The 25,937-nt window shown below is 39.3% G+C and overlaps 1 protein-coding gene across 1 annotated transcript in view; it reads right to left on the bottom strand.

The window, feature by feature from the left end:
- Nucleotides 1-25,937, bottom strand: part of tmem135 (transmembrane protein 135) — a 435,985-nt gene that overhangs the window by 137,742 nt on the left and 272,306 nt on the right. The window contains exon 6 of the mRNA XM_072263361.1: nucleotides 6,728-6,774. Within this exon, the coding sequence (XP_072119462.1) occupies nucleotides 6,728-6,774 (47 nt within the window). The remainder of the gene's footprint in view (nucleotides 1-6,727; nucleotides 6,775-25,937) is intronic.

Genomic DNA, 25,937 nt, shown 5'->3' with positions numbered 1-25,937 from the left:
GGAGATTTAGAACATTTAGAACAGAGATGAGGAGGAATTTCTTTAGCCGGAGGGTAATGATTCTGTGGAATTCATAGCCACAGATAGCTGTGGATGCAAGTCACTGAGTATATTTAAAGATGAGTTTGATAGGTTCTTGATTAGACAGGGCATCAAAGATTAAGGGGAGAAGGTGGGAGAATGGGTTTGAGAGGGATAATAATATAACCATGGTGAAATGATTGAACAGACTTGATGTGCCAAATGGCCTAATTCTGCTCTACCTCAAATTAGCCACCTTACCATTTAAAGCTACACAAACACTTCGACCCAGCTAACTTTCCTTATTTGCCACCTATTTATACATGTACACACACAGCTAGAGTCACTTGATGAATAGGAGTGTGTACCATTGTTATTACAATACTGGGGTGCTAGTTAAAGTTCAATTGTCATTCAACCATACACATGAATGCAGACAAATGAAACAGCGTTCCTCCAGAGTCAATGTGCAAAGCACAGTACCAACAGTCACACATAGTGGATAGCAGTTACAGGTATGATAGCAGAAAAACATATAGTTACAAAAAAAATTGCAATAAATAATAATACAGCCCAAGTCCCTGGGCGTCATGGCCTGTAGATTGATGTTGCCTGCATTTTGCCCTGGAACTACATTCCTGCAAGTACAAGCCTCCAGCAGTTCATCTTGCACAAATACAGCCACAGAAGAATGCAATCTAGCTTGTCTTCCACCAAGCAAACCCTGAAGGGCAATACTGATGGAAGGGGCCAGCCCCAAACCAGCACGGATTCCAGCTTCACACAGCCAGCTCCAGCAGCTCTTTCTCTGGCGAATGCATCAGGCAACCTTGGGACATGAGGGCCTGGTCCGTGCAACAACCGAGGCCAGGCAGTTCCCCCGCCATCATTCTCGCCAATGAACCAGTAAGTCAGCCTCATTTTGTTAGCATTAACAAACCTGATAATTTCCTTGTCCATTCGTCGCTACTCATCAATCTACCTCCAGGCACATACCCTTGTAAGCAACAAAAATGCTACACTTGCCCATTCACCTCCTCCCTTATTTTCATTCTGGGCCCCAAACTGTCTTTCCAGGTGAGGCAAATCTAGTGGGGTGTTTATTTATTGGACCTAGTGTTCCCAATGCAGCTTCTTCTATTTGGTGAGACCTGGCTTAAACTGAGGAACCACTTGGTTGAGCACCTCCACTCCATCAGCCAAAAGCAGAATTTCCCAGTGGCCCACTTTAATTCCTGTCACCATTCCCATTCCAATATGTCACTCATCCTTTGAGGCCACCCTCAGGGTGGAGAAGCAACACCTCATACTCTGTCTGGGTAGCCTCCAACCTGATGGCATGAACACCGACTTCTCCTTCCAGTAATTTTTTTCCACCACCTTCCTTCTTCTATTCCCCACTCTGGCCTCTTAACTCTTTTCCACAGCTGCATATCACCTCCCTTTGGTGTCCCTCTTTTCCCTTTCTCCCAGCTCCTTTCCTATCAGATTCCTTCCTCTCCAGCCCTTTACCTTTATCACCCACTGGACTTTACCTATCAACTTCCAGCTAATCTTCCTTCCTCTCTTCCCACCTTTTTTTTCTGCCGTCTTCTCCCTTTCTTTCCAGTCCTGAAGAAGTGTCTTGGCCTGCAATGTCAACTGTTTATTCATTTCCATAGATGCTCCTTGGCCTGCTGAGTCCGTCCAGCATTTTGTGCGTGTTGCTCTGGATTTCCAGCATCTGCAGAATCTCTTACGTTTATGAACAGTATTTACTCAGATAAGCTGCACTTATTTAGACAGCCATGTGCAGAGCAAATAAGGAAATTGTTTTCTTTTCAAAAAAAGTTTTACAACTGTAACTTAAGGTCTGTACAGCATGCTACCACTTCAGTTCAACTGTGAAATCACAATTAATAAAATGGTTCAAAATGCAGCTCATATCTACCACGATATAAAATAATAGCATTTTTCATGTTAGCTGATAAGTATCCACAGTAAACAAATTTTGGCAGAATCAAGTCCAGCAAGTAACCAGCTATTAAAAATTAATAGTGTTTGCATTTTGAATAAATTTGTTATGATTTGCAAACAACATAAGGTTCTGTACACGTGATGTATTTGTGACCTGAATAGTTCACAAGCTGAAAGAGCAACTGCAAACCAAGTTCCCAGGTGGCTGAAGATGCCTACAGACCTGCAGCAGTCAGCAAATCCACACTGCCAATCTGCCAAAAGCTTGCTCATATGGACCGCTGTACGAGACAGGCATTTTTAAACCAGAGAAGACCTGTACGCATAAAGGGCAAGGGACAAAATCTGGTGTTTAGATGTCAAGTAGATTGGAAGAAAACTTGGCCCACTTCCTCATGAGATTTCCTCTCCTTCCGTTTATCTGCCAGATGCTCTCCCCAGCTTTTTCCTGAAGCTATTGATTCCTTACAACAATGTAGTTCAACACCAGATTTATTTTGCTTGTTCTCTAAATGAATCTGCCAGTGAATGAGCATATACACAGAACAGTGATGTGACAGTGAGAATGGATAACGAGCTGTGGTAATTGGGAGGTGGGGAGGGGAGACAGTGTTACATTACATCAGAGAACCTCATTGTGTTTGAATTCTGGTCAGTTTTCTACTTCCTTGCATCAGTGGTCCCCAACCTCCGGGCCGCAGACATTGCCGCAAAGAATGTAGCAGTGCAGCGGTAGTCAGAACGCACCCAGCACACCTTTAAGAAAAAAGCCAAAATAAACAAGCTAATTAATTAGCTGCTGCCCGGCACGCAATTAATTAGCTTGTTTATTTCCACTTTTCTCTTAAGGCTGTGCTGGATGTGTTCAGGCCACCGCTGCACCGCTGCACTCTTCGCAGAAATGTATTGGTTCACGGCCCGGAGGTTGGGGACCACTGCCTTACATGGTATTAGGGTGCTGGAAACAGAATCAATGTCAATCAGTGTCTTCTAAAGCAAATAGAACAAACTCTGCAAGAAAATAATTTGAATAAATAGCTCCAGAGAAATGGGGAACAGGATTGATGAGATTTATCTTCTAGGTACGTGCACAGTGTTATAGAATCATAGAGTAATACAGCATGGAAACTGGCCCTTTGGCCCAACTTGTCCATGCTAAACATGGTACCCACCAAGCTAGTCCCATTTGACCACGAGTGACCTATAACCTTCTCAGCCCCTCTTATCCATGTACTTATCCAAATGTCTTTTGCCACTAACTGCTCTTTAAACTATTTTATCTATCACCACAGGATCAAAAGAATGAAGTTCTAGCCTGCCCAACCTCTCCCTATAACACAGGCCTTAAGTCCTGGCAGCATCCTCATTAATTTTCACTGACCTTCCTACAGCAGGTGAACATAACTGCACAAAATTGAAATACTTCATGTGTGGTCCTCCCAAGGTCTTGTATAACTGCATCATAACATGAAAGGATGTGAAGGACTGCTTACATGACTGCTTTGAATCAGTGGACTAGAGCATCTTCAGGGATTCATCTTCAGATCTGACTGATAATGCCACAGTCGTCATCGACTTCATTAAGACCTATGTGGATGAGTGTGAACCTTTGAGAACATACCAAACATGCACAAACTAGAATCCCTACATGAACCAGGTGATTCCTAGTCTGCTGAGGGCTAGGTCTGTGAATTTCAAGACTGGCAATTCAAAGCCCTACAAGAGATCCAGGTACAACCTATAGAAAGCCATTATGACAGTAAAAAGGCAATTTGTATAATGCTAGAGACATCGGATGTCGAACAGCTGTGGCAGGGTTTGCATATCATTACTTGCTGGCATGGAGGTTCCCACGCACAGGATCGCACGAGGCTGCAGGGAGGTGTAGACTTAGCCAGCTCTATCATGGCACCACCTCCCATGGTTAAGGATGCCTTCAAAAGGCGATGCCACAAGAACACAACATCCATCATTAAGGACTCTCAGCATCTGATACATGCACTCTCCCATTACTACCATCAGGGAGGAGGTACAGTACCCTGAAGATGCACACTCAATGTTTTAGTAACAGCTTCTTCCCCTCTGCCATTAGATTTTTGAACAATCCATGAGCCTCGCTATTCCTTTTTTTACACTATTTATTGTAACTTACAGTAATTTTTATCTCTTGCTTTGTACTGCTACCACAAAACAACAAATTTCACGACATATGTCAATGACATATTGTCATAAAGTTGATTCTGATCCTGACAACCACTATTTGTATCATCCTCAAACTTACTGACCATACTTTGTACAATGACATCCAAATGGTTTATATAAATAATGAAGAACAAAGGTATCAGCAACCACGTGTGATACCCCACCAATCACAGGTTCTAGTCTAGGAAACAACCTTCAACTATCTCTCTCTGTTTCTTCATCAGGCTAATTATAAATCTGATTAGCTACCTCTCCGTGGGCCCCATGCAATCTAACTTTCCAGACTAGCCTGCACTGCCCTGCTCTTAACTATCCTCTTGATTTCCCTTGCACAAAGCTTTGATGACCATCCCTAACTCAACCTTGCCAATCCAAATGTCAACAGATCCTATCCCTCAAAATCCCATCCAATAATTTAACTACCACTAAAGTTAGATTCATTGGCTTGTCTTTGCTGCCCTTCTTAAATAACGGTACAAGTTATTCATCAGAAGTTTGGACTGATTCATCATACTGACAATATGCACAATCTGTAGATCAGTCTTTAAGATCAAAATCAAAAGGTGTTGCTCTACAAAGGGTACTACCAGCATTTTGCTGGGTTATCTCCCAATTATTCAAGACAACTGCACTGCAGCTGCTGTAGTAATTCACCAGCTATAACAAAGAAACAGCTTTTTTCTGTTTCTACTGCATTGCACTGTGTGTCCTGTGGCAAGGAAAACAACTTGTTCCTGCTTTGCTAAATAATATGAAGGTGGGGAATAAAATCAAGGCAGGGTGGAAAATACTTGGAACACTTCCAGCTTATCTTCTGACAGTGCTATGGGATCTTCCAGATGGACAGAAAGGACCCCAATTTATCATTATTATAAATTCCTGTTATTTCATTTTAAACAATATATCCATGCCTACAACACTAACTTAAAAATACAGCTATAACTACATTACATTTCATAACCTTTGGAGGGATGAAGCAGTAAGGTATTGAATTATCTAATTTGCAAGATTTGAAATTGTTTATTGTCATTCTTCACTACACATGTGTGATGGAGAATGAAATGATTGTTACTCTGGATCCATTGCAGAATTTTTAAAAACATAATAAGCATAAAAACACAATAAATATAAAAGCAATCCTATAAAACACAATAAACAAGTGTAGCCATATATTTAACGGTGAAGATAGCAGTGTGAAATATTGTCCCTCAAAGTACCAAATGAAAGAAACACACACAAAATGCTGGGAAATCTCCAGTCTGCTTCAATCTTGATGAAGGGTCTCGGCCTAAAATGTTGTCTGATTAGATACTGCCTGACCTGCTGAGATCTCCAGAATCTGCAGAATTTCTTTTGTGAATGAAATAGGAATCCTGGTTAGTGAAAATTTGCTATATTTTATTTCAAATCATGAATCTAGTAACTGATGAAGGATCACAGGACAAAAATGTTCCTCCAATATTTGGTATTTGAAAATAAATACCACTTTAACAATTCTCTGGAAAAAAATAATTTCCAGTATGTTTGCCAAATTAAGGCAGTTTGTCCTGTAAGAAATTACTTTCTTCGAGGATCAAGACAATAGCCACAAAAAAAAATGTTCAATTTATTTTGAGCATGAGTAAATGTGATATTCATTCTAGATCGAGAAAAAATCAAATTTTACATATGCTTTAAAGAACTATATAGTTCAAAGATTAGATCTATACATCTTCAAAAAGATTCAATGGAATTGTTTGAGTAGCACAAAAAATCTCCAAGCTTGTCAGCAGATCACTATTCATAAACCTGCATTTGAATTGCTGGTACTTGAGGACTGAATATTTAGATCAGTTGAATTGCAACACAACTTCTTTTGGCAACCTGAACCCTACTTTATGATCATAAAATTTTCAAATAATTCACCAAATCAATCTCAGGAAAACTAAAAATCTTCTTTTATCTGCATCTTAACATGGAAGACTTTAGTAAATATTTGAATGGTCTCCAAAACACTGAATTTCTTCTTGTAGACTGTTTTTTTTTGCAATCTTAGAGTATCATTAAGCTACATAAAAAAAGTATATAAATAAAATTAATTCCACTAAGGTTCTTCACTTCTATCAAACAATGATTGTACAAAAGTGATTAATAATCATCGGAGACAGTCAGTGCTATATCTTTCTGCTTGAGCATTATCCTGTCAGCATTCTTTGTGGTTTACTATTGAACCGTGACTTGTGATTCTCTGTGTCATGTCTTGTACACCCAGCAGACTACTCCAAATAGTTTTGTTCTGAAGTAAAATGGGATGACCTATGGTGACATTCTATCTGGTTAGCTCAGCCCAAGTCTTTTGCAAACGCATTCAAACACACTAGTCTGACCTAAGGGGCTTAAAGAAGTGACAAGGCTTCAAAGCTTTGTCTGCACTTTTTGTGGACTCCAATAAAACTTCAGCAAACCTCTAAGTATGTGGCAAGCCTTGGATCAATGAGCCATAAGGCTACAGAGGGCAGCAAAGATAGCAATTAAAGAGAGCTGAGAAGTAGAGAGTCCATACACTTACCTAAAGAAGAACATGTACAGGGCAGCAGTGAAGCAAAACAGCAGGACCTGCATGGACAGATACAAAGAAAGTTATTTTGAAACCATAGACAATTTAGACTTTCTTAATCTTCCTCTGAAAGAATGATGCACATTTCTACACTGAATGTCTTAAATGTTGTTTTAATCAAATTGTATTTCAAATAAACAGGAGATCTACCTCTACATTTTGCCAGATATCCAGCCTTTCATATCAAAAAATATATTTTTCAGATATTCAACTGACTGCTATATATTGACTAAAACTCAAACATGTTGCAATATTATTTAAAACCTTACCATACATCTGTTCCCAGGATGCAGTTTTCCTTTCCAGGACATCAGAGATGTCCTCCTTCTTCAAAGAATAGGGTTTTCCTTTCTCCACTATTGATGGTGCCCTCACCCACATCTCCTCCATTTCTAGAACATCCATGCTCACCCCATCTTCCCGCCACCTTAATAATGATAGAGTTCCTCTTGTCCTTACCTACCACCCCATGTGCCTCCCCATCTAACACATCATCCTCCACAACTTCCGCCATCTCCAAAGGGATCCTACCACTAAACATACCTTTACCTCTTCCCCTCCCTCCACTTTCCACAGAAATCGCTCCTTCTGCGATTACTTTGTCCATTTGTCCCCCTCTACTAATCTCCCTCCTGGCACTTATTCCTGCAAGCAGCCAGTGTGCTACACCAGCCCATTCACCACCTCTCTCACCTGCATTCTGGGCCCCAAACAGTCCTTCCAGGTGAGGCAGCACTTCACCTGCAAAACTGTTGGGATCATCTATTGTGTCAAGTGCTCCCAATGCCGCCTCCTCTATATTGGTGAGACCCGCTGTAAATTGGGGGACCACTTTGTCAAACTCATCCGCTCCAACCACCAAAAGTGAAACGTCCCAGTGGTCAAATATTTTAATTCTGATTTCCATTCCCATTCCAACATGTCATCCATGGCCTCCTCTTGTGCCAAGATGACGCCACCCTCACAGCGGAGGCGCAACACCTTATATTCTGTCTGGGTAGCCTCCAACCTGATGGCATGAATATCGATTTCTCCTTCTGGCAAAAAAAATCCCTCGCCCTTCCCTCTTTTACTATTCCCCAGTCTTGTCTCTCACCTCTTTTCACCTGCCAATCACCTCCCCTAGGTCCCCTCCTCCTTCGCTTTCTCCTATGGTCCACTCCCCTCTACTATCAGATTCCTTCTTCTACTGCTGTTTATCTTTCCAACACAGCTGACTTCATCTCTCACCTTCTAGCTAACCTCCTTCTCCTCCATCCACCTTTTTATTCTGGCATCTTGCCCCTCCTTTTTCAGGCCTGAAGAATGGTCCAGCCCAAAACATCAAATACATATTCATATCCATGGATGCTGCCCAACCTGCTGAGACTCCAGCATTTTGTACGGGTTACTTACCATACTTATTTCACATAAGCAGAAGTAGCAATTCAACTAATCCACTTTGAAAATCAATATATCTAATGACGCTATATCCCATATGACCATACATGCCTCCCACAGATAATATAGGATTCAGACAATAAGCAAAATTAAAGTATTTTAGAATAACTTAATTAGAAATACATTCATAAATAGACTTTTCCACACATTCTAATGACTCAGGTGAATAATAGCCAAGTGCTCCACTGGACAATTCACACCACGATGAACTCAATTTGAGGTTTTAACTTTTTTTCCTAAAAAGGATTCCACTTTGGGTGTTATAAATTAATAGAGATCTCTACTCAGTGATGACAAGATGCCCGATTAATACAAGACATATTAAAAATTTATTCTACTATCAAAACTGGAAGGATGGCCAGCCTGAGGTCAAAATGGCCAAAAAGAACCAGACAAAATTCGATCATTTTCGCACACAAGGTTACTTTGATTAGACCATCTTTCCTGATAGTGTGATAGAAGCAGACTTGAATTTTTTTTTCTTTTAAGGGAATTGGAAACTGTAAAAACAGGAGTTGTGTGGAGATAGGAGGATTATGTATTCAGTTAAAAAATTGTTGAATAAAACACTGACTCTTTGTCTCTTCCCAAAGTTGTTGCCTCTTCTGCAGCGTGCTTCCAGCATATTTCTTACTCTTGTTTTTTTTTAAAAGTATTCAGCATCTGCAGTTATCTTACTCTAGTTACTACTTCTGTGCCTGGTCTGGTTGAATTTCTGGTCAGTCATGGAACAATGGAGGGAAATATTTTATATTTGGTTGTTTGCATTAATTTAAATATTTATAATATCAAAGTTAAACAACAGAAAATCTTTACCGTTAAAGTAATTTGTTGATTGGTCACAACACAGAAATTCGCTCTCTTTAACAAATTCTACAAACTCAGCACTAACTTATTCCGATAAAATTCAAGACATGGTTATTTTGAAAGACTATAATGATGATTAATGCGTCAGGGAAACTATGAATCAAATTATATAGGTAAGATTCAGCAAACCAGGACTGTTGTCATCAGCTGGTTTGATTTCTTACTGGTTAAAGACCCACATCTTTGCAAACTTTAAGACAGGGCTATGTCAAACAATTGAAATGCTTCACAGAGTAAGCATGCATGCCATGTACATTTTAATCAGTTAAATTTAATTGGCTTAACTGCCTGTAGTAATCATAGTGGTGGCATGGCAGAGGCTCTGAATACTTAAATGAGTGAATATTCAAGTGGGAATATTGAGCTTGACAATTCAAATCAACTACATAAAATATCAAACTAGTATAACAAGTATAACAGAGAGAGCTTAATGCTTATTTAAGGGACAGAGCTGAAATTTGAACTATGTAAGTATGTTTAACTTTCTGTTAAAAATCCAGCTGTAAAAAGGATGTAATTTTTTTGTACAAATAAAGAAAATCACAGAAAAAATAAACTCCTTTAAACCAATTCACCAATTATTAAGATTTATGAGGATGCTGCCAGGAACGGAAAATTTTAGCTGTGAGGAAAGATTGGATAAGCTAGGGATATTTTCTTTGGAACAGAGTAGACTGAGAGGAGATTTTAATGATGTGTATGAAATTAGTTGAGGGGCCTAAACACAGTAAATAGGAAGAATCTATTTCCTTGAGCAAAAGGGGGGGTGGGATGGGGTGTAACATATATATGCAGTGGATTCCAGTAATTCAGCTATCGATTAATTGAAGCTGCCACTTATTTGGGACAACCCTAAAAGAACAAAAACTGATTGAGAAAAAGCCGGGATTCCCTTTGTTTATTTGGGATACTATGCCACTTGATTGGAACAGGAGACTGTTGATGAACAGTTTCTAACTAGTGTCAGTTTACACAGTAGTGCAGTAGTATAGTGTTCGAATTTGATCTGTATTTCATTTAAATTCATAATTTATTACTCAGTTAAATTGTAGTTTGTCTTTTTTATACCTATTTAACTACTTCAATGAAACTTCAGCTAACTAGGGCTGCTGTTTAATTGGGCCAAAATGTATTGGTCCTGATGTGTCCCAGTTAACTGGAATCCACTGTATTTAAAAATAACTGGATGAAGAATTAGATGGGAGGTGAGAAAAAATGTTTTCATCCAGAGGGCAGTAGCAATCTGGAATTTACTGCCTGAAATGGTGGCAGAGGCAGAAACCCTCGTCACATTTTTTAAAAAAATAGAAAAAATTAGAGTTATAGACCAAATGCTCTGAAAGAGAAGATCAGGCTGATACCTATTTGCTGACCATCACATATATGACAAACACTATGAATCCATCATTTGAACAACAAATATTTCAAAGTAAGAGGGAACAAGTTTATTCACTGTGCTCCCCAGCTTCATAAAAAATATACACATTGTTGGGAAAGCAATTAACACACAGCACGTTCTACAACTTCAAATTAACCCAGAAAAATTATAGACTATTTCTGCTGGCTTTGACTGTGGAAAGGTTCTCAGACTAGTGTGAAATCAATCACAGCTATTCTTTAGAGAAAGCACTCCAGAATGCACAGTCATACTTAGAGCAGAAAACAGAGTTATGGAATCTTAAACATCCAGATGGACAGATTATATATCAATCGAAATAATGAAAATGTGCCATTCCTTTTGTGGTTTATCAAAATATACTGGTAGCATCTTGAACCTAAAACTCAACTGACAAATGTTACAAATTGACAACATTTTTGAGCGTGCCTTAAACATGGAGAACTGAATTTATCAACTCCAAAGTGAACAGTTGTTGCTCCACTGTTGTACAACATGAAAATCCAGTCAACGTTCCACAACAATGTGAAAATTCCTGGAAATACTAATTTTAGAAATATTTACCAGCTTTCTGACTCTGAAATTATTCCTCACTTTTTGCATTTAATTTACCATTTCCTTGCATGCAGTTTCTCTCCAGCTGCTATTTTTCTAACAGTTCCATACAGTGATGTGAAGCTCATTGTACAGTGTTTTATGCACATTTGCTTTCTACCATGTAGAAAAGGTAAAATTTACAGCTTATATTTTAAATACCAAAATTACTCACTGTATCTCACATCTCTGTGAACCATTGGTAGTTAACATTCGAATTCTGTAGGAAGACAGGCACATAAGGAAATTCCCAGGTTCAAAATGAACACTCAGCTTGTCTTCAGCCAGGATAGTGGAAGTAATAACCAGGGTTAGCCTATACTTCTCTATTCTAGTTTGGGCACAATTGGAGATTCTGGTTTTAATCATTATGATATCTTAATTGGAAGGGTATGTAAAGTTGTTGATTGGTTGACTCAAATTAAATATAAAAATGGAATATTTTGTTCATTGTACAGATTGACCACATAAAAGAAGCTCATCATAGATATCATGCATTGTGGCCTTCAGTAAAGAACAGAAAAAAGAAGTAAAAAATGGTTAGCTGAAAAGGAGGGGAATCGGCAAGAGGAGAGGCGGGGGGGGGGTGGGGTGAAACAAAATTGCCCAGCTGCTTTAGGTCAAGACACGTTGCTTTGAGTTGAAACATCACATATCTCTCCCTTGGCAGATAGTCAATCTTCTTTCATCACTCAAGGTATCACTCTGTCACTTAGAAATGCTCAAGCACAATTTACAGAAGTTTGCTAGCTATTGATCATTGATCTGAACAGAAGTTTTGTCATTTAATCTGTGATCATGAATAACCTTTGTGTAAAACTACCCAATTTCCTACTTTTAATAGCAGATGCAAGCAGTGAGCAAGAAAGTTTTAAAAGTTTCACACCACGTTGCTTTCTGATTTTCAGTAATACTGATAACATTTAACTTGTGATTCTATGGCACAAAAGTGTAACTGAACATTAATTTGTTATGCAGATCTCAAAGGAACAGAAGGAAATCACAGAATGAGACTTAAGTGCCAACCCACAATTAACATAAATAGCCCTTAAAGTTTATGCTGTAAAATGGTATTTATAAAGACAACAATTTCAGTAATTTTAGAAACCCTCTAGTAGTTTTACAATTCTTTACTGAACTTAGCATGATAGATGATCAGCTAATCTGCCGTGATTATATTGTCTGGCAGAGCTGCCTCAAAGAAACCAAAATGGTTAACACCTGTTCCTTTTTTTCTATATATCCCTTAGTTTACAAAAATTTAAATTAATATTAAACCTTTACATTTACGTGAAGGATAAACTTTATCAGATTTAATAAAATGTTGGTAATTCCTTCTCCTTCATATTTTCTCTCTACCTGATTAGGGGTTAAGAACTGAAGATTCCTTCCAGTATCTACCCAAAAGCACTAACCATCAGAATGCTACTCCAACTTTGAAACTATTTTGTGTCCAGCCTATGTAGATCTCCAGTAAGTATTAGGAGGAAGAATAGTACATCCTATTACATACCTTAATATATTTATATAATTTATTTGTTTAATCAGTTTTGTAAGCTGCACCATTTGTTGATGAAGCTAACTTACATGTTTGTTCATAATGCACCACCGTAGGCTTCTGATATAAATGATGAAGCATTCAGAAATCCAACCAGAAGTAAAGAGTTAAGTTCATGTTCAAGTTTATTGTCATCTGCCTGTACATATATAAAACCAAACAAAACAACATTCCTCCATACCAAAGTGCCCCCACAATACCTATATCACACACAGCACATAAAATAAAACACTATCACAATAAGTTAACAAAATATAATTCAAATATAATTCAAACTGCATGTAGTGCACAGCACAGGTAAACAGTACAGTAAAACTATTTCCTATTTTCTGTTCAGCCATGCTGAACTGGTGGAGCAGACTCAATGGGTCAAATGCCTTATGGTCTAAACAGCTTGCTGTCTAAGTGATGAGACCTCAGTGGTGGCAGGGTATTCATTAGTGTCAAGGCTTAGGGGAAGAATCTGTTACCCAGTCTGGCAAACAGAGTCCAGATGCTCCTGTACTTCCTTCCTGATGGCAGTAGGTCAAAGAGATTGTGAGATGGGTGGCTGGGATCCTCAACAATCTTCAGGCCCTGTATAAGTGTCCTCAACCAGACTGTAGCAGTCCTAAATGTTTCTGACCAGAGTCTCTCCTTTTTAAGCAGTCCCCTGGGATCAAGGATGATCTGCTTCAATTCTAGTTCTGTAGGTTCTGAGACTAATTTAGGAACCATCAACTCTTCCACAGATAGACAAGTGACTAACATGTCACCCAAGTAAGTAGTCTGTGAGGAGCTGTATCTCCTCCAGTACTTGTGCAGTGCTTCTGTTTCCTTCCAATGCCTAGTCGCATGGTCCTCTGTGCAATCCTAAATGTTCTTTGTTCACTTTAAGTATACGTGAGTCAAAGACTCCCAGGACTCAGTGAAGATGCTGCACTATTTTAAGAAAGCTTTGAGCACACCTTTAAATATATTTCTATGGCTACATGCTAACGTCCTCCTGCTGCACAGCTTGTAGTAGTATACCTGTTTTGGGAGTTTGATATTGAACACGTGATTGATGTGATCTGTTCACCTCTCACTTAGCTTCTCAGGCCTGACCAAGGACGCAAGTTGTATGGGTATCAAAGAAGACAATTTTAAAAATCTTGATAATCTTGGCTGTGGATAAATTAAATACCAAAAAAATCTTGCATTCTAACCAGTCATTTAAAAAGCACTCTTTCACAATCTTGTTTCCAATTTAATAATAGGGAGGAGAATAATAGTTTAACGTGGGGAGAAGAAGATGGCGGCATGACGCAGCGCGCGCGGCCACTCCGAAATGTTATTGTATTTGTTTAGTAGGTACCGTGCATAATCCTGATTTGATGGAGACAGACATGAGAAGCACGGAGGAACATCTGGAGAAACTTCTGAAATGCTTGCTTCGCTGCTGTTGCTACTGTGCAGTCGAGAATCTCCAGAGGGGAGGCCCCAAATCCTCGGCTTTGCCTATTGCCGGAGCCGGGGTCAAAGCGCTCGGCAGAGATGGTGCTTGGTGCTCAGTGTCAGGGCTCGACATTCTCGTACGGACTCCTCAGTCGGCTGTGGTCGAGTGCTTCCAGGGTGCTGCATCGGCAAGCTTGCGGCGCTAGAGGTTCATGGCAGGAAGAGAGTTACTCTTCCTTCTACCGTTTGCGTGAGATGATGGGACTTTCGAGAGACTTTGGGACTTTTTTTTTACCATGCCCATGGTCTGTTCTTTCCAAATTACCGTATTGCTTTGCACTGTTGTAACTATATGTTATAATTATGTGGTTTATGTTAGTATTTTTAGACTTGGTTTATCTTGTGTTTCTGTGATATCATTTTGGAGGAACATTGTATCATTTCTTAATGCATGCATTACTAAAGGACAATAAAAGAGGACTGCGTGTCCTCATAATTTAAAAAAATAGTAATTGCAACTTGTATTTTTACTTTAAAGCATTTCAATACTGAATAAGGTAAAATTGTCCAAGTAATTTTTGAAGAACATGACTCAAGTTCAAACTTTTAAGAGGAGCTCCCAGACAACTAACATGATTTTATATTGCTCTTTATCAAATGAGTGGAGTTTTCACATTCTCCCGGTGATCACATAGGTTTCCCAGATACTCAAGTTCATCCCACATAGCAAGGATGTACAGGCTAGTAGGTTAATTAGCCACTGCAAATTAAACCTGGTATAGGTGGGTAGGAGAATCATAGTCATGGAGTAATATAGCATTGAAATTGGTTGTTTGCCCCAACTTATCCATGCCACCATGGTACCCACAAGTTAAGAACAGCTTCTTCCCTTCTGTCATCATATTTCTAAATAGTCAATGAATCCATGACTGTTACTTTGTTATTTTTTGTCGTATTTATTTATTTTGTAAGGTTTAGTAATTCTATCTCTTTGCACTGTACTGCTACCACAAAACAACTAATTTTACGAGATACAAATCAGTGATAATAAACCTGATTCTGATACTGATCACGATAGTCCCAGATGCCCGCATTTGGCTCATATGCCTCTAAGCCCCTCCTATTCAGGTTATCATCATCATCTGCCATGTCATATGACATGGAAGGCCCCCTTCACGCTGTTGTTCTTATTCTTTTCTCTATCCATGACCATGATATTACTTAGCAAATTTTTCTACAGGAGTGGTTTGCCATTGCCTTCTTCTGGGCACTGTTTTTACAAGATAGGTGACCCCAGTCATTATCAATATCCTTCAGAGATTGTCTGCTAGGCATCAGTGGTTGCATACTGTAACCAGGACTTGTGATATGCAGCAGCTGCTCTTACGACCATCCACCAGCTGCACCCATGTCTTCATGTGACCTTGATCAGGTGGGGGGAGGGGGAGGTTAAGCCAGTGCTACACCTTGCCCAAGGGTGACCTGCAGGCCAGCAGAGGGAATGAGCACCTTACCTACAACCTCCTTTAGTAGAGATGCATCTCCACCCTGCCATCCAATCTATCCAGGTATTTCTTCAAATATCTTTTAATCAGGATAAAGTTGATGGACATGTGAAAGAGAATAGGTTATAGGGAAATAAATGGGTAATGGGATGCTGAACTTGCTGGCCGAATGGCCTCCTTCAATAAGGAGAACTGAGATACGTAAATATGAACTGCCCTTGAGCATGTGTGACTCCTGTTTTAAATTATTAGTTATTTTATATTGTCAGCTCATACTTACGATTTTAAATATATGGCCAAAATATTCTAACACTCAAAAGCAAATATTGTGTGTCATGTATTAAAATTTATCAAAAATGTGTTTGCTCAATATAATTGGGCACACTTTCAGCTATACAGTCTGTGTCCTCTGTTTGAATAATGTACATATGCAAGGATGTACAAGTAGTTATGCAATATTGAACAGATTTTACTTGCACAAAATCCTACCTTTCATTATGGCCTGTTTCAGTATTAGTTAAAGATCCCTGTTTTACCTGGGCCACTACTGGAGTGTGTAATACATCCATATGCTTCCAAACAGACTATTTCAACTTTTCATAGTTTTTCAGGTATTCCCCAATCCCCACCCACCAAGTATGTCTACAGTTACTTCCTCAGCCCCATTCCACTCATCTCCCCAGCACCCACCCACACAACCTCCATCATCTCAGTTTCTGTTTCTCTGAAGACCTCTTCTAGCCAGCACATTCCTCTACACCTGCAAAGAGTACTTTTCAGTTACTTTAATAACATGAGACTTAGACAACTCATTAAAAGCAGAATTTTCTACTGAAAGTAATATCCACTAGCCATACATTGAAAGTACTCTGTTTCACTAAGTACAGTTTTCATAACTCTTCAAACTTTCAAAGTTCTTATAATACACACAATATAGATTATATTCAAATATTTTATTAAACATTCATATGTATGATAAACTATGCCACTAATTTAACTGTAGTAATATATTCACAGGCGGATGCACTGCAACCTTCTTTCTGAAACTGAACACTTAGATAATAATTATAAGCATTTAAAAAGTTTTACCAGTTTCCATACTTTACTGAAAAGTGTAGGAGAATTCTGGGGACAGGATTTGCATAAAGAAAATCAAAATATATAAACTAAAGCAAAGCAGAGACAACACAGTAACAAAATATAAATTACCTTGCAGTTATTGCAGCTTGAGTGTGAAGCATAATTCACAAACAAACCATCAGACAGAACACAAACATTTCTTTCTCTAAGCGTCTGTTTGACCAAATTTGTGTCTCTAATTATGGACCATTTTTTGCTGCCCAGGGCACTGTTTATCTACTTCAGAGTAAGGCACTGACAGGTTGACACATCAGTCTGTCTCTTCAGGGCACAAACATATGCAAATGTAATCTTACACTGTTTTGTTTTCATAATCAGATATTTTGTTGCAGTATTCTCATAACTAAACTAAGTTTTCAATTTTAATTAGTTTTTCTCTTTATTGGAAATATAATTTTTCAAGGACATATTTTCTCTGGACGTGGACATGTGGCCAAGTGGTTAAGGCACTGGACTAGCAACCGAAAGGTCGTGAGTTCGAGCCCCAGCCAAGGGAACGTGTTGTGTCCTTGAGCAAGTCACTTAATTACACATTGCTCTGTGACGACACTGGTGCCAAGCTGTATGGGTCCTAATGTCCTTTCCTTGGACAACATTGGTGTCATGGAGAGGGGAGACTTGCAACATGGGCAACTGCTGGTCTTCCATACAACCTTGCCCAGGCCTGCGCCCTGGAGAGTGAAGACTTTCCAGGCGCAGATCCATGGTCTCGCAAGACTAACGGATGCCTTTAAATTTTCTCTGGAAATAATTCAGAAGATATGTAGCTTGGGTGGTTGATGGTTGGATTAAGTTATTCTCTGATATTGGCAATTCACTTGCAAATGTTTCATTGCCATACAAGGAGACATCGTCAGTGAGGTGTTTGTGGTATGTCCTCTGAATGCTTGTCCTTTATATACTTTTCAATCAGCTGATTGGACATCATTTTGGATACTCAATTGGGATGTGGGGAAGCAATCTCTTCACTAATTGGCTATGTGGTGAATTTCTTGCATTGTGGTCAGGAATACGTCCACGTTGGCTCATAAATGGGATTGAAGTCTATGTGTTCGTTTAGATAATTGTTCACAGAAAACCATGCTTCTACGAATTCTCTTGCATGCTGCATGTTTGCTTGCTTCGTGAGTTTCGCTAAGGCCCATTTGAACTTGTACCCCTCTTGATATTCATGGGGAGAGACTAGGGAGAGGTGGCCATGCCAACTTATAGCTGAGTTTCCAAAATGACATCCAATCAGCTGATTGAAAAGTATATAAATGCCAAGCATTCAGGGGACACAGCACAATCAACAGCACACTGATGATGTTTCCTCGCATGGTGACAAAATATTTGCAAGTAAATTGCCAAAATCAGAGAACATCTCAACCCAAACATATTTTTCTATTAATTTTCCCAAGTACTTATTGACATCACTTTGATAATGAATCGGAAGCAGGGCAGAGGCTTTATTTGATTACAAGCAACACTTATTTTACGACATCTTTTTAAAACTAGACTCACTAATTGTATTAAACACTTGTGACAAACTGCAGCAATGGATTCAGGTAAAAGTTGTGTAATTTTTCAGCAAACTGAAGAGAATGGAAAATAGTCACATAAAACTAATCTTGTAAGTCAATCTTGTAAGCAAACGCTGTATCCAGCCATTCTCAAAGGGAAAAGAACCAGTGGTCTCCATAATGGTTGCCATCAGTACTGCTTCACTTCCTGCCTGTCTTCCCCTCTTCCTGTTCTTCCTCCTCTTCCTGTTGTGGTACAATCCTTCAGTGCAATGCAGAAGTATCCATTATTTATTGATGTACCTCAGTTCATCAAATGACCCAGTTATGTTCACAACTGAACACAATCCTGCTCTCATCTGACATTAATCCACGTTATTGAGTAAAACTTCCCCTCCCTAATGTAAGAGAGCTACATAAACCATAGCATCTTCATTTCTACCTTGCTGGAGATTAAGCAACTGGACTCTATACTAGGTCATACCTGTAAAATGTATGGTCATTACTTAAATAAAAAGAAATATGCTACTTTAATATAAACTAAATAACTGGGTGATATACCTGGTGTAATCAATTTGAGATCATCAGGTTGAATCACATTGGCTCTGGCACCCTGCTCTTAAGGCAGCTGTTAGAGCTCAGCTAATCATCCATATTAAGTCTCGAATTTACCAGTATACACTGTAAGCTCGAGACTCATTGACAGATTTGGGAGGGATGTATGTGTCACCATGGTCTGTTGCTGGGTCCTAAATAAAATATTACACAGGAAGAAAAAAACACTGCATTCCAAAACCCTGCTCTTTGTAAATAGCTAATTAAGTCACAACACCAAGGCTTCGTGTTTCCGTACATTTTCAACTGCTGGCTTTATTCCTCTAAACATATCTCAATGAAGGAATTTATTACATTAGGATTGGACTTAAAAGTGTAAGCAAGAAATAAAGATAAAATTCCTTGAACTGAAAGGCTATTTAGTTTAATTTATTTTGGGTAGTTAATAATACTTCAACTATTTTCAACCTTTGCTATTCCGGTTGTTTTTTAATTTGTAACATCTGCAACATGCATACCCAATTTCACAGTTCATTTCTGATTACAAGTTGGTCCATGGTAGTACATTCATTCTAGTTCACAGCAAGTTAGACTTGGCCACCCTGACCTCTCCCCTAACCCTAAGGGCATTCTCACATGATGTTTCACATGAATCTATCAAATTAGTACTTGTATTGTTGCAGCGCCAGTTGTGGAACATACATCATCATTTAAAAATATATATTCTTTGGCAATTAGAATATTTCTAACTATTTCAAACTGCATTCAAGAAAAATTTTCCAGGCAGTATGCTGAGGGGTACTAACATTATCATTAGCTAGGATATTTCAATTATAAACATTTACAACCAAGTTCCATTGCAACATTACAGGGAGCAACATTAAGCACATATAGCACAGAAATTTGAAATTAAGGATTTTTTTAAACTGCACCTCATTTAAATATAAATTTGTCAGCAGTTTATTCAAATGTTATTATTTAAATGCTTGGAAAAAAATAAGTGAGCAAAACTACTCAAAATGTGAAATAATGTTTCCTGTCCCCTTTTCAGATGTTTATTACATCCAAAATTGTCAGTCATTTTACGGATGCAAAGTCATTTGCTGCTTGCTACAAGTAAATGAGAATACAGGCATATGAACAATAACTAAGATTTCCCTAGTCAAATATTTGACTGTGCATTACTCCTGTTCTGGTATTAACTTGCAATTTGTGTGTACATGTACTAAATTACCAACATTCTACAACCAGCAGCAAATTAAGACATGTAGCTCCAAAAGTGTCATACAACACAGAAATAGTTCCTTTGCATCAACTCATCCATGTCAATCAAAATGCCTACTACACTTATCTATTTGGCTCAACATCCCCTCAAACTTTCCTTTCGATGTACCTACCCAATTCTGTTCTAAACTGTGTAACTGGATCTGGCTCTACCACCTCCTTGTTTCATATACTCACTACACTCCATGTGAAAAACATTCCTCAGATCCCCTTTAAATCTTCCCACTCTCACTTCCCCCTAATTTTAAACTCCCTACCCTGGGAAAACGACTGACTATTTACCCTATTTATGTCCTTCATAAATTTTATAAGTCTCTATAACATTATCCCTCAGCCTCCTTCATTCCAGAGAAACCAGATCCAGCCTATCCGATCTCTCCTTATAACTCAAGACCAGGCAACATTGCTGCACCCGCTCTAGCTTAATCACATCCTTCCTATAGCATGGGTCCAAAAATAATAAGAATTTATGGCCTGTATCCTGTGCTGCTCTCTAAAACACTACTATTGTATGTGAAGAAAATTAATTTAAGTTAAAACTATTTTCTTCCCAGTACCAGGAAAAAAAAACACTGCTTTTCCTTAATAAAATGCATTCTGAAACATTAGAACTGGTCTTTACCTGCAGTTATGCATAAAACACTGTCTGGTAAACAAATTTTATGATTAGAATTCTAACCCCTGAGACAAATTCCACTGGGGGGGGGGGGGGGGATGCACATTTTAGTAACTGTATGGTGCCTTTCCTGATCTCAGGTTGCTCTAAGTAATTTATCATAAACTAAGGGTTAGCACAACACTTTACAGTACAGATGACCCAGGTTCAATTCCCACCACTGTCGGTAAGGAGTTCGTACATTCTCCCCATAATCGCTTGTGTTTCCTCCAGGTGCTCTAGTTCCCTCCCACAGTCCAGGGACGAACTAGTTGGTCATCGTAAATTGTCCCATGATTAGGCTAGGATTACTTTGGGGGGATTGCTGAAATGGCCTAATCCATGCTGTATCTCAATAAATAGATAAATAAATAAATACTTCATGAGGTCGTAAGAGACTGCAGATGCCGGAAATTTGCTTGGAGCAACAAGCAAACTGCTAGAGAAACAGGTGGACCAAGCAGCATCTGTGCAGAGAACGGGATAGTCAACATTTTGGGTGAAGACCCTGCATCAGAACTTTTGCAGGGTCTTGACCTGAAACATCAACCATTCCATTGCTCATATAACTGCTGAGTTCCTTCATTTGTTGTATTTTTTTTATTAAACATATTCTGCAGTAAATTTTTTAAACATGTACAAACAGACATTCCACCTCTCCCGGAAGTTCCAGGAGTCTCCCACATATGAATAGTGGCTCCCAAATGCCCACAAATTATATACAGTATCACAGAAATCGATTTTTTTGAGAGCGAGTGAGAGAAAGCAAGAGAGAACGCGAGAGCGACCGAGAGAGAGGGCGCCATAGCAGAGTGTTCCAAAGAAAATATAAAACGTACGTCACCCCAGACTACACTAAAGGGTACCCCTGCTTAATAGGGGTTAAAATAATGACAGTGTTACTCGCTGCACTGTTTGCAACAGTGACTTTTCTATTGCCCATGGTGGGTTAAGACTGTAAAAGACATGTCGAGGTGAGATTAACAGGTGTCATTTGTTCACCAGCATAGCTAACGTTATTTAAGCTAGCTGGCCAGCTGCTAAGGAGCAACTCTATTGCATACATCCCTCCTCTCCCGGAAGTCTCCCGCAAATTGATGGTGCTACCTCCCTGAAATGAGTTTTTGCAGGGTGGGATGTCTGTACAAATAAGGCAGCCAGATTGGGCTTTGTAAAGTTGCACAAACAGTAATGAGTCAAAAGGGCAATTAAATTAAATTACTAGGGTAGACTGAGATTAACTGTTCAGCAAAACACTGCGAAAATGCCCCAGCTCTTCTACAAGCTCTTCCTGTGCCTCAGAAATTGTAACATCACCCAAACAAGGACAAACAAGTCTTTGAATTAACAGCACAGACCTTCTGATAACACAATGCTATTTCAACTTACCACATTCATTTTTTCAACATGTCCCCGGTACTTTCTTTGTTTCCCTTCTCTCCCATAGCTATTTTACATAGCCATGCATTAAATATGGTCTTCTCATACCAGAAACACTTGTACAGAGATTACAAGTCTTAGCTTTTAGCTTGTAGTTGTGCTTCACTGATTCTAGTTCAGAGGCCTAAAGATAAATATTACAGCTTAGAGTATCAGCACTACACCCAATATTTCCAGCTCACATTAATTTTCACATTTGACTCCAGATTAGCAAATTTATACCAAAGGTATAGTCTAACATCTGTCTGAGCAGAAGCATCTGCTCATAAGATACATACTCACTGGCATCAAATTCTGTCCCACATATGATCTCTAGAAAACCTGCCAAGGCCAAATGTAATACACAAGGTGGTACAGAAGATAGTTTAATTCAGTGATATCACTGTTTCAGTGACATTTGGAACATCCCGGATCTGACGATCAGAAGGTAGAGATGGAACCCATAATTCCATAGCCCATGGTCTATCAAATATAACCCAAGATCTATCAAATATTTGTCTCAATGATCCAGCATCCACCACCCTTGGATACAGAGTTGCAGAAATTCACCAAACTCTGACGAGGTGTGATTATGCTGGAAGTAATGCAGGAAAGATTCACAAGTTTAGTTAGCTTGGGTTCAGTCCTCATGGAGTGAACAAGCTGTGGTGAGATGACAGAGTTAGATACCATTATGAGAGGCACAGATGGGACAGGTAGCCAGTATCTATTTCCCAAGATAGGGGAATCTAGAGCTGTGTTCAAAGTTAAAGGGAGGAAGTTTAACGTGCATCTGAGGGGTATCTAGAATAAACTGTTGGAGGTGGTGGTGGAAGCAGGAACAACATTTAGGAGGCATCGGGGTAGATTCAGTACTGTGCAAAAGTTTTAGATACCATAGATTTTTAATATACTTTCAGATGACATGGTCTCCACAAAGCCCTGATCTCAACATCATCAAGGCCATCTAGAATTACCTGGAGAGGCAGGAACAAGTGAGCCAGCCAAAGTCTACAGAAGTACAATGGCAAGTTCTCCCAGTTGCTTGGAACAACCTACCAGCAGATTTGCTGCTAGGCTTACCCATGAGAATTGATGCAGGTTTAAGGACAAAGGGTGGTCACACCAAATATTGATTTTTTTTTACTGTTTACTGCTCTTTATAGTTTTTTTTTGTATTTAGAAACTTTGCACTTTGTTATTTTTTGAAGTATCTTTGCTTCACATAATTTTTTGAGATGTGCCTGAGACTTTTCCACAGTACCGTATTTGAATGAGCAGGCAGAGGGGAACATGATATTAATTCACAAAGGAGAGATTATTATAGATGAGTGCGATAGTTGGCCATAGTGGGCCACGGGGCCTGTTTCTGTGCTCCACAACTTTATGACTATGAACTACAGCCATTCACGTCAGTGAAGCCCAGCAGTCCCCAACCACCGAGCCGCAAAGCATGTGCTACCGGGCCGCGAGGAAACGCTATGAGTCAGCTGCTCCTTTCCTCATTCCCTGTCACACACTGTTGAACCTGAACATAGGGTTGCCAACTGTCCCGTATATGCCGGGACGTCCCGTATATTGGGCTAAATTGGTTTGTCCCGTATTTCCCCCGCTAAGGTAGAGCATTCCTATGAAACCTTTCGTGCCAAAATGGTGTGAAGCAAAGAAGCAATTACCATTAATTTATATGGGAAAAAGTTTTGAGCGTTCCCAGACCCAAAAAATAACCTAACAAGTCATACCAAATAACACATAAAGCCGAAAATAAGTAACACTAACATAGAGTAAAATCAGGAATGATATGATAAATACACAGCCTATATAAAGTAGAAATAACATATGTACAGTGTAGTCGGGAAGATGAAGGCAAAAAATCGGTACGTACGCACATGCACACATCACATGCGCAGGTCACGCATACGCACAGAGGTGCCCGCGCAAGGCTTCATGGTCATGGTAGTCTTTCCTGGGGTAAAGTGTCCCGGGATTTGACTGATACTTTTGTTGATTATTTGGGAGTGAGAAAGTTGGCAACCCTAACTGTAAAAGACATGTTGAGGTGAGTTTAACACCACTTGAACACCCCCACCCTGGTCAGCCGGTCCGCAAGAATATTGTCAATATTAAACCGGTCCGCGGTGCAAAAAAGAAGGTTGGGGACCCCTGATGTAGCCTAGTTCACCTGTAGTGGGGATATCTGCCAGCAAGAACCAGGAGATTTTGTCAGGATGCTATACTGAATTGAAAGGAGGCTGATCAAATGAAAGGCATGTTACTATTTACCAACATTTTGATAAGTAAAGCAAGTGAGCACCATTGAAAAATATGGCCCATGTCACATCTGAAAAATGGGGTTAATAATTTAAACTGGGAAAACAATACACAAAGGCTGACAGCCAGTAGAGCATAGGTTGATACAGCATGGGAACATGTTCTTCAACCCAACTGGTCCACAGCAACCAAGATGCCAATCTAACCAAGCCCCAAGCCGCCTGCATTTAGTCTTTGTCCCTCTAAACCTTTCCTATCCATGAATCAGAATCAGGTTTATTATCACCGGCTTGCGTTGTGAAATTTGTTAACTTAGCAGCAGCTGTATAATGCAATACATGATAATATAGAAAGGAAAAATAAATAAAGAAGTAGACGAATTACAGTAAGTATATATGTATATTGAATAGATTAAAAGCAGTGCAAAAACAGAATATATATTAAAAATAAATTAAGGTAGTGTTCATATGTTCAATGTCCATTGAATTGGATGGCAGATGGGAAGAAGCTGTTCCTGAATTGCTGAGTGTATGCCTTCAAGCTTCCCTACCTTCTTCCTGATGGTAACAATGAGAAGAGGGCATGCCCTGGGTGATGGTGATGGGGGTACTACAGAGGTTAATACCCAAGACGGAGCTGGTTAATTTTACGACTTTCTATAGCTTATTTAGGCCCTGTGCAGTAGCAGCCCCCCACCCCCCCCCCCAATACCAGACAGTGATACAGCTTGTCAGAATGCTCTCCACGGTACATCTACAGAAGATTTTGAGTGTTTTGTTGACAAACCAAATCTCTTCAAACTCCTAATGAAATATAGCTGCTGTCTTGCCTTCTTTATAGCTGCATCAATATCTTGGGACTAGGTTAGGCCCTCAGAGAACCTGAACCTGTTCAAGTCCCTTTTAAATGTTTTAATGCACCTACAGCAACAACTTCTTTTGGCGGCTCATTCCATGGACTGACCACCCTCTGGTGAAAATGTTGCCCCTCAGGTTCCTAATACATATTTCCCTTCTCATCTTAATTCTATGCCCAACACCGGGAAAAAGACCATGCATTCACCCTATCTATGCCCTCATGATTTTATGCACCTCTGTAAGATCACCCCTCATTCTCCTGCAGTCTAGTGAATTACATGCTGGCCTGCTCACCATCCTCTACAACTGGCAACATTCTCAAGAGTTCTTTGCACTCTTACTAGTGGCATCTTTCCTCTAGCGGACTGACCAAAATTGAACATAATATTCCAAATACTATTCCTTAACCAAGGCAGTAAACAAGATTATTTAGTACAATACAATAAAACAGATGTCAGACTGTTTGACATTAGACAGCAAAATAGTGGAAAGTGCTGGCTTAAAAATACATGAAGCAGTAATGTAGAAGCCAAGATACCAGTTACAAATTGTGGTTTCTCCATACTAATGGGAGAATAAAAATTCCAATTTCTACTTTAATTTCAGAAGAAAGTAATTAAGAATCATATGTACTGAGCAACTAGTTACTTGAGCGAACTGTGGAAAATATTTGTCAATTCATCTGAGCTAATGATGCTATGAT

This window comes from Mobula birostris, chromosome 7 (assembly GCF_030028105.1).
Source record: "Mobula birostris isolate sMobBir1 chromosome 7, sMobBir1.hap1, whole genome shotgun sequence".
Classification (NCBI taxonomy): domain Eukaryota; kingdom Metazoa; phylum Chordata; class Chondrichthyes; order Myliobatiformes; family Myliobatidae; genus Mobula; species Mobula birostris.
Note: the sequence above shows the minus strand (reverse complement) of the source record. Positions and strands in the feature narration are given on the sequence as shown.